At 40.4% G+C, this 10194-nt stretch overlaps 1 protein-coding gene across 3 annotated transcripts; it reads left to right on the plus strand.

The window, feature by feature from the left end:
• Window positions 1–833: 833 nt before the first annotated feature.
• LOC134082535 (uncharacterized) lies at window positions 834–9934 on the plus strand. 3 transcript variants are annotated; one of them, XM_062538315.1, is made up of 11 exons: window positions 834–1355; window positions 1722–2390; window positions 2498–2584; window positions 2692–2778; window positions 2886–2972; window positions 4412–4562; window positions 4808–5007; window positions 7051–7145; window positions 8531–8658; window positions 8914–9063; window positions 9483–9934. In XM_062538315.1, exons 1-11 carry the CDS (start codon window positions 924–926, stop codon window positions 9569–9571), a joined length of 2175 nt encoding a protein of 724 aa, XP_062394299.1. In that variant the 5' UTR covers window positions 834–923; the 3' UTR covers window positions 9572–9934. The 3 variants fall into 3 exon arrangements, with proteins under 3 accessions (XP_062394299.1, XP_062394300.1, XP_062394301.1); XM_062538316.1 differs by lacking the exons at window positions 4412–4562; window positions 4808–5007; XM_062538317.1 differs by lacking the exons at window positions 834–1355; window positions 1722–2390; window positions 2498–2584; window positions 2692–2778; window positions 2886–2972 and adding an exon at window positions 2991–3695.
• The last annotated feature ends 260 nt before the right edge of the window (window positions 9935–10194 follow it).

A 10194-nucleotide genomic window follows, 5' to 3' on the forward strand; every position in this document is an offset into this window, starting at 1 on the left:
CTTCAGGCATGCAGAGATCCGATGGGAAACACTAGTCCTCAGGTGGGAAGGATAGGAAAAGTTGAGTGTCGTCCGCATAGCAATGATATTCAAATCCATTGATTGAAGTATTTTACTAAGCATCTAAGCCTGGGCTTGTTGGGGCAGTTTTGCTGGGTTCCAGCACATATTGGTGTGAAAGGAAATGAAAAGGCGGATGGATTAGCCAAAAAGGCACTGAAAAACCAATGAGGAAAGGATAAGCGAAAGCTAAAATTAAATCTGAAATAATAAAGAAATGGCAACAGGAATGGGCTGCTGAGCCTAAGGCTAAACACTACCACAACATTCAGAAAAATGTTGGAGGAAAAAGAATGAATATACAAAATAGGAAAGAAGAAATAGTGTACACAAGATTGAGAATGGGACATACAGGACTGAACTCAACACTTAAAATAATGGGGAAAAGTGATGCTTTATGCACAGAATGCCAAGTACAGGAAGATGTGGACCATGTTTTATTTAGATGTAGGAGAGCAGAGGCGATTATGGCAAGATTCAGATGATTATTCTGAGGATATTCTTGGGGAACAAGGAATTGAAAAAGACAGAATTAGAGCCTTTTTACCTTCTTAAAAAACAGTGAGTTAATGAAATGTATTTAAACTTCTTTGGTTTTGATTGGTTGTTTATTTGTTGGTTTCTGTTTTGGAATGATTTGTTATTTCTAGCTTTGGCTACCTTTTGGCTAGTAAAACGATCACTCTACACACTCCTGTACAGTAGGTGGCGGTATACAACATTTTAAAGGATGTAATCTGCCATTAGAAGAAGAAATTAACCCGTGACGCTGATGAGAGCGACGCTGGGAAATCCAAAACAGAACAGCCGATAGATAACAACAGAGCGAAAAGCGAGAGAACTTTTACTGAAACAACGCAGCAATGTCAGTAAACGACCATTGTCGTTTGTGCAAAGAAAATCTGCGAATAAAAGTCTACATTGCGAACAGCAAAAAAATATTTCAGAATGACGCCAACGAAAAAAGCATCTACGAACGTCTGACAGAACTTGGATTGAAATTGGTGAACGTTCCGGAGAGACCGTGTCGAATATGCTTACGGTGCTTTCGCTTGATAGGGAAACTCGAACACACCCTGGCCACTTTTAAAAGATGGCAAAAAGCTGAAGAGGAACCCAGTTCTGAACAGTCTTCGACGACAGCGACATCAGAGAGTGCAAAGATGTCTGTCGCACATAAACAGGACAGGGTGCTGACTCCATCGAAATGGTGTCCCCATCGTCCAACATCTCCCCCAGCTCTTAAACTACCGAGGCCAACAAGTGAAACTAGAGCACGACAAAGTGTTACTGAGGTAAGTCAAAATCGTGAATCCGTAAGACATGCAGTAGCTAATGGTGTAAACCAGTGCAATGCAAGCACAATATGAACAGTTCTCAGTTCTCTCGTTTATTGGAGAGTTTGTCGACTTGTTAATGTTTGTCCCATGTAGCTGCTAGCTAGCTATTGAAGTAGGATACAGAACAAGGGTCATGGTCAGATTATAACAGGAAAAGTAGCTATCAGTGTCCCACCATTCCCCCCAAAATATATTGAAATCAAATATGGTTTTAATCAAATATCATTTGATATTTATCAAATATTAATCAAAACAAACATTGTTATGCATGCATGTGAATAATTGTCACTGAAATACAGAAGGTTTTATTTTGTGTATCAGGTGATTGTCTATTATCCCTCCAAGCCAAAGGGTGAGAGGATAACCTGTCAAGAAGACCACACCGCAAGCATAGTGGAAGCTATAGCAAGGAACAACTGGAATGGGGCTGCCAAACAGATCACAAGACACAAAGAATTAATTGGGCCGATCGGTGAAAACATCCTGGGCATCATAGAGGACGAGTGCCAGAAGATATGCAGTCCCTTCTCTGATTTCATGCTGTCCAAATCATCACCTGAAGATTTGAAGGCATTTTCCTTGGAAAGACTGCAAGCTGATCTTCAGCGTGTGTCGCCGTTTTTGTTTTCAATCTTTTTGTGCATCACTAAACACTCCGCTAACATTGCTTGTGCTGCAGCAGCTGTAGCTTTAAGAGGCAGACAACCCCGTTTGACTGCCTTCGCATACTATGTGAATAGTGTCCTACAGTATTCTGGGGTGAAGAAGGCAGCCTTCAAAAAGCTTTGCAAATTAGGCATAACCACTTCATACTCCAATGCTATTAGAAAACAAACGGAACTGGCAAATACATGCGGAGAGGATTTTCAAGGACTAAAAGTAGCCGATGACATATTCCTCAAGGAACATGAAGACACAGGCACAGCCAATGGTGGATCTGTTCCAGGGAGTGAGAATAAAGATGCTGAAGGAGCTACCACATCAAGTAAAGTAAGTACATTTAATTTATAAAGCACATTTACACACAGCATAAGCTGGCAAATACATGCGGAGAGGATTTTCAAGGACTAAAAGTAGCCGATGAAATATTCCTCAAGGAACATGAAGACACAGGCACAGCCAATGGTGGATCTGTTCCAGGGAGTGAGAATAAAGATGCTGAAGGAGCTACCACATCAAGTAAAGTAAGTACATTTAATTTATAAAGCACATTTACACACAGCATAAGCTGGCAAATACATGCGGAGAGGATTTTCAAGGACTAAAAGTAGCCGATGAAATATTCCTCAAGGAACATGAAGACACAGGCACAGCCAATGGTGGATCTGTTCCAGGGAGTGAGAATAAAGATGCTGAAGGAGCTACCACAGCAAGTGAAGTAAGTACATTTAATTTATAAAGCACATTTACACACAGCATAAGCTGGCAAATACATGCGGAGAGGATTTTCAAGGACTAAAAGTAGCTGATGAAATATTCCTCAAGGAACATGAAGACACAGGCACAGCCAATGGTGGATCTGTTCCAGGGAGTGAGAATAAAGATGCTGAAGGAGCTACCACATCAAGTAAAGTAAGTACATTTAATTTATAAAGCACATTTACACACAGCATAAGCTAACAAAAGTGCTGTACAGTGAAAGAATTAAAAAAGACACCAAATGATACAAAGTAATACAAAACACATTTGACCAATAGTCATCATTAAATAAAACATGAATAGTTAAATAAGTAATGTTCAGGACAGGGCACACAACACAGAAATATAGAGAAAAGCTGAAGTACAGGATTAGGGAACAAGAAATTCCAGGGAGTAGTGGTACAGGTGGGTTTTTAGCCTGGATTTGAAGGCAGAAATGGAGGGGGCGGATCTAATATCCAGGGGGAGCTGGTTCTACAGACGTGGAGCAGCAAAGGCAATTTCACCCCGCTGTTTGAGCCGTGAGCGCGGCACATGCGGGAGCCCTTTGCCTTTGGATCGAAGGGACCTTTGGTCTCCCCCCTCAGCCCTTGGGAAAAGAAACCGTCCATTGGAGGAGGAGCCCAAACTTGCATGCCAAACCACTGAGAAGCGTCTCGCTGCGACTTGCGGGAAGGCGATGCTTGACATCAAGCCCCGCCCACATCAAGGACAAGTGCATTTTGGGATTGCTTAGCCCACACATGACAGCCCGGTAGATGGCCACTACCGCAGAAGAAGAAAAAGCCCGCGAAAGGTGTCGGAGAAATTTTATGGCGTTCAGTTTGCTTACCAGAGAACTTTTAGTGTTCGCCCAGGAATATATTTTCGATGGCGGTAAGTTTCATGCACCGATATGTTTAATCAAAAAAACTTTGCATGTATGTCAGACAGAATTAAAATAAATGAACAATTAGAAGCCTCGGATTATTTGACTGATGGCGATGTTCCATGTTGTTAGTGTCTAGCTGCTAGCTTTCTGTGGTCTTGTTAAAAACTAGGCAGATTCATGATTGAATGTGCATATTATCCCTCAAGTGCACATTAGAATATGCGTATTTCAATACCAAAAACGATGCTTTTTGAATATAGGCTAGTCTTTGTTTGTAGTAAAGCATGCTTTTTTTTGATTATGCAAGAAGTGATCTTTTGAATGTTAACACTTAAAGGGTGAAAAAGTTAAATATAATACTAAAATATATGAATATAAATATAAATACAATATACTGTATGAGTAAGGTTAAAATGTCAAAGGATTTTCTAAATATTATGCTTACATTTCATGTTGTCTTGGAGTTAGAGAGATTTACATAACAAAGCACATGAGTCACATCTAAAGACTTGAAGTGTAATGTTCACATTAGAGGGGGAAAAGTGAAATTACTACTTACTATAGAGTTGGTAAAAGAACTCAGGTGTGCCACATTACTGTAATAATAAAGGTAAGGCTCAGGAATGCTACATCAGATTGTGCTTAAATTGAAAGAGGTTCTTTTTTTATGACTGTTTGGAAGCTTGGTTGCAGAGGGTCTAATAGTATGTTTATTCCTCAGCATCCTACACATTTTGATGCCCCCCCTGACCCAGGATCATACCTACAGGGTGGATCCTATAAATGCCCCTGCTGCAAGTACACTTGCAAGCATTTGTACCAGATGCAGTACCACATGGATAATCACATGAAGCTTGCAGCGCAGCATAAAGGTAGGGTTTAATGGGATGGACAATAAGTGTGTGGCATGCATGGAGGGAGGATGTGATTTGTAATTGGTCTTCATTATTTTTTATTTCTGGCTGGAATTAATCGAGCCCCCCATAGTCTTTTATGAGAGGAAGTGTTGTATGTATGCTCAAAAAGATGCTTTAACTACTGGACTGTCTCTTGCATGTACAGTATGCCTAGGCGGTGTCTGTGATTACCTGCTTCAGTAATGTTTTTTTTTTTCCAGGACTCTTCATCTGCAAATGCAGCAAAGCTTGTAGGAAGGTGTCACATTTTCATTGTCTTCATTGTAACGCCACAATAATTAGAAAGGATCAGCTCGAACCACATTTAAGTGGTCATCTGTCTCCGCTCTCCACTGCTGGCCCTGTCCTGCAGCCTCCAGCCTCCACTGCTGGCCCTGTAGGGGGCGTCGACTTACAGATGGTACATTAATATAATTAATCACAACCATACACACCTCAACTAAACCATCACCATCTAATTGAGTAGGTCTCTGCATGAACATGGCAAGCCCTTTATTAATTAATTTGTTTATACGTGGCTTTGGATAAAAGTGTGTGCAAATAAACTCAAATAAAACTGAAATAGTTTACAAAGTCTACTTAGCTTTGACTACCGTCAATGACCGTTTTTCAACGACGACGGACAATTATTTTTCGTTAATGGTTCTTAATAACAAACTATCTGAAATAAACAGATGAATAAACAAACATTTTGAAATAAAGACAAATAAGCAGTCCAACAGATCGTCATAAACTCGCGATCGGGCAGGCAAATCTCCCCTCTTCCTGCTACGTTATGATGCGCATGCGCAGAACAGATCGCAATCCCAGAATGCACTTGTCCTTGATGTCAAGCCTCACCTTCCCGCGGGCCGCAGCGAGCTGTACTTGAAACCACTGGGTTACAATAATCATTGGTTGCGTTATTCAAATTAAAGAGTCAAATACCATTAACCCAACCATTTGGTTATTGAAAGTAACCCAATATGGGTTGAATATACATAATACAGGGTTAAACAGCCTCAACCCAGTGGTTGGGTTTATAAAATTATTGTAGAGTGCAAGGTGGGATAGCTGGTGGCAAGACATTGCATGCAATTACAGTGATGCAGAGTGGATTCAAGACTTTCGGCTTTCTAAACCAACATTCAACTTTTTTGGCGGTCTATCAGACATGCAATTGTTAGAGAGGACCCCACATTTAGAAACTGCATACCTGCTGCAACAAAGAGTGGCCATTGCTGTTTTCCAACTGGCAAGCACAACTGAATACCGTGTGGTTGGGGGTTTGTTTGGGGTCTGTCGGTCCACAGTCTGCAACTGTGTTAGAGAGTTCTGCAAAACTGTAGTTGACATACTAATGCCCAAATTTATTAGGATCCCTACTGCTGTGGAGATGGAGGAGATGGCAACGTATTTTGAGGAAAGGTGGGGCCTTCCTCAATGCATAGGGGCTATAGGTGGATCACACATTCCGATCATGCGCCCAACTTGGTATCCATCGGACTACCACAACAGGAAGGGATGGAACTCTATTGTGGTTCAGGCAATTGTTGATGGCAAGGGAGCCCTGGCAGCACCCATGATGCCAGGATATTAAAGAGATCCAACTTTTATATACAGGCAACCAGTGGTTTATTTCCTGGTAAGCTAAAGAGGGTTAGTGATCAGGACATAGGCTACTACATCCTGGGGGATTCAGCATATCCATTGCAGAGCTGGCTACTGAAGCCATTCATTGATTGGAGCCAAAGGTTCTTGCAGGGAACAGAGGAGATAGATGTGCAGGTTTCCAGCCTGAGCTGCTGGGCGAAATCCAAATTCGCCGGCAGGTCAGACAGGGTTCACCCAGCCTAACAAATTCCTGGAGTTGCTTTAAAGTATCTAGCTATTTATTCACAGTTAGGTAGTATTTTAATTTTATTTTATTTTCATTTGAAATTTAATTTTAACATTTTAATTCTGGATTGGAATTGTGCATACACTTGAAAGACACAAAAAATCAGAACATCCTACAATGTGACAAATGAGGAGCTAGTTCCACCCAGATTTGCTTCCCATCTCATACAGATCATTGAGCACTGACCTTTGACCTTTGGTCATTGACCTTTTCTATTGTATACTATCACACCATATAGATTTAAATATAGCGAGATCTGGTGATACTGTTACTAGGAAAAAACACTTATGACCAACTGTCTGAAAACCCAGTTCTTCAAAGAACATCTCCTCTCAAAGCACTACTACTGACAATTGCACTCATTGATGCACTTATTACACTCATTGATGCACTTATTGTGTTTTTTTTTCTTATTTGTTGTTAGAAGTGCTCTTAAAAACTTAAAGGTTTTATCATGTTGTAAGTCGCTTTGGTTAAAAAGCGTCAGCCAAATGTAATGTAATGTAACTGCTATAACTAATGTTACTTTATTACTTTTGGTTTGCTCTTTTTTTGTGTTTCAAGAATGAGAGACTTACAACAGATGACCACCCTGTCAATTGTGTTGAAATACCTGCCCAAACAAAGGGAGATCTCTGTGAAAGTCCCCCAGCAAAACGGTAGGTAGACAAATATAATGAATAACTTTGCCTATCCCTATAGGGTCATTCCGTGTCAAATCAGACAAAAATCAAGGAAAATGGTAGCTGCTGTCTCAGATTTTGCTCAAAGTTTGTGTACCTAATATTTAGGTCCCAAAACTAAAGGGCTGATCTCACCAGGAATGATAACTATAACAATAACGATGAAAGCATCTCTCCTTGTGTTAATGAAAGTGATGGCTAGAATGTGATGGGTTCTGACTGGCTATTAGCTTTTTATCATCCGCTTTTTATCGCTCTGAAAGTGATGCCCAACGATATCGTTCTTCATGTTGTTAATCGCTATAGTATATGTGTGATTGTTGTCATTCATATATTAACAAAATGTATAGTTTTTGGTCTTTTATAGTCTTTCACCCTTGATTTTGTATAATTGCCTTATCTTGGAGGTCATGTTTGGGCATTGATATTTTGAAAAGTAGTATTGGCCTGCTCAAACTTTGTAGGGTGGAAGACCGACATGTTCTCAGTAGGACTGGACTGTTAAAAAGTTTGTACTGCATGCCCATTCATTTCATATAAGATCCTAGATATGGAACAAAATGCAAAACTGGGACATTGAGGTGGACATTAGGTCTTCTAAAGTATTTGTTTTTGTATCCACTTGATCTCAATTATTGTTTTGATATTTTAAGGAGAAATCCGGTGAGTTTTCACATCGATCTCCATTTCTCAAGATCACCAAGTACTGTGTCAGTACAAAACAAAACTAAAACAATCGTTTTTAATTCACCGTTTTACCTAGATCTAGTTGCTACAACCAGCAGCTAATGCAGCCAGGCAGCTACAGTACTACACTCTGTGGGCATGTCCATGGGAGCATTGTTTATTTATTTATTCATTTATTTAAAAAACACCAAATGAGAGTGTACCAAATGTGAACAAAATCTGAGACGTTGCTGCAACAACCTTATCTGATTTGACACGGAATAACCCTGTACTAGTATCCCCTTGTGATTAAACATCTACTGGTCTTGAAGTATGAGGAATGCATTTGTAGCCTACATTTTTATTCAGATTAAAACATCAACATCTATCTGCTATTGCCATGCATATGTTTGATGCATCATTGATTAAGCAACACTTTAATTAAATAAAGATTTTTGAATAGCTGCATAATCTCTTAACTGTAAGCAGAGTAACCAGCAAGTGGACAGCGTTTCATCCATGCAGGGAAATAATATTCCACAAAACTTTCTGGAAACCTAGTGTATGGGAAGATTCAAACTCCTAAGATCAGCATCACCTCTAACAACTACAAAATGTACTAAACATTACATGGTTGTACCCTCCTCTTTCACTGAAGTCACACTGATGAGTGTTAAACACATTGTGTTTTGTAGCAAACTGGTTGATGCCGAATTTCTCATGGAGTGCGTAGAGGAAGAATTGGAACCATGGCAACAGATACTCATGGAGAACAACCCTGAAAGTGATGGGTCATCGAAGAGAATCAGAACTGCAAAGAAAGGTGGTTTGTCGTCACATTATACCATTAGAGTTCAGTGATGAGAATAATCCTATCGATTTTGAGCTTGTTATTTTTCCCTTAAAGAGGTTATTTGAAAGGTGTGTCACAACCATACACAGCATAGTTTTGTCTCATAAGCTTCTGATGGTACTACTCATTTTATTTTGTTATTGTGATATAGGTCATTTCTGAGTTTGAGGCCCCTGTTTACAGCATCAGACAAAGGAACTATCTCTTTTCTACCATCTTTTACAGCTACCGGAAAGCCTGCAGTGGTGACTCGACTCCTTGCCCCTGCTCCTGCCCCAGCTCCACTGGCATCCAGTCACATGGTGATCTCAGGCCAGGCTTTATCTGGCAACATCAGCAGCAAAGACACTGTGGTGCCATTGTTCACCAACACATGTGAGTACCTGTGAATACCTGTGGCACTCATCAGAGTATACTGAGACTTACCTTTACCTTACTAGTGTGCCCAGTGTGCCATGTTCTACTTTGTACTTTAACTTTCGGCAGTCCTGACAGAGATATTAATGTCCCTTTTCCAGATCTGTAGCCTCTGGCAGAATGAGGCACTAACAATACAATAGTCAAAGGTTATATTAGCCAGAAGTATACACATGCCTTTTGTGACCTTCTTAAATTTCCATTGGGATCAATGCAGTACCTACCTACCGACACACCTTCACCTACCTAGCTTCTTACCTGTCCGTTTCCGAAAAGTTGGGAAACCGTGTAAAAGGAGAAAAAAAAGCAGAATATGATAATCTGCCAATCTCGTCTAAATATCTATATATTATGTAATGTAATCTGTTCTCCCACAGCATCTGTCCTGACCCCCATGGCTTCAGTACCGGTCACAGCTCTGCCTTCAGGTTTCCTGCTGGTACTTCCTGTTACATCCTCAAACTGAAACCACTTGAGCTAGGTAGTTTTCATTCTCAGACCAGACTGACTTTCCTGTCCACAAGTACTGCAGGCGGGGACACGGCTAAAGATGAAACCGTTGACGAACAACTGCAAGCATGGACAGGATGGACACAATACCCTGATGCATGTTAAAGCATTGTGGGAAAGAAGCAGGCCAAGGTAATGGACATCAGTCACAACAGCGCCACCTGAAGACGGAGAAGTACATCACTGTTGGGAAAACAGACTACGGACACTCTCTTTTGAAACTCAGATAATGATGTCAAGAAAATAAAGAGACATCTTTCTGAAAGATATTGAGGAGATAGATATGTTCAATAAAAGTGATAGTTATTTTCTTAATGTATTATGCATTGTGTTTTGAGTTTATGTGAAGGTGCACATTATTCCATTCCATTAGCACATTATTCCTGTATTCCATTAGCAGGGCTGTCTTATTAGGACTTAGGACTAACTTTGATCAAACAAAATGCTCTCCAGAGAGTAGCATTATTTAGCATACAGTTTCAACCATGACATAAACCTAACTGATCACCTCTCAGCACTTCCTCACAGACAGGAGAGGAGGACGATTGACGCACCGATGAAGTCCACAGACTGGAGTAA

The sequence above is a fragment of the Sardina pilchardus genome, chromosome 6 (genome assembly GCF_963854185.1).
Source record: "Sardina pilchardus chromosome 6, fSarPil1.1, whole genome shotgun sequence".
Lineage (NCBI taxonomy): Eukaryota > Metazoa > Chordata > Actinopteri > Clupeiformes > Clupeidae > Sardina > Sardina pilchardus.

What these genes read in the sequence shown, in the direction of transcription:
- LOC134082535 (XM_062538315.1), top strand. Translation starts at nt 924, where the DNA reads ATGTCAGTAAACGACCATTGTCGTTTGTGCAAAGAAAATCTGCGAATA. An exon ending in CACGACAAAGTGTTACTGAG is followed by an intron (nt 1,356 to 1,721) that starts GTAAGTCAAAAT and finishes TTTGTGTATCAG; the next exon opens with GTGATTGTCTATTATCCCTC. An exon ending in GAGCTACCACATCAAGTAAA is followed by an intron (nt 2,585 to 2,691) that starts GTAAGTACATTT and finishes ATATTCCTCAAG; the next exon opens with GAACATGAAGACACAGGCAC.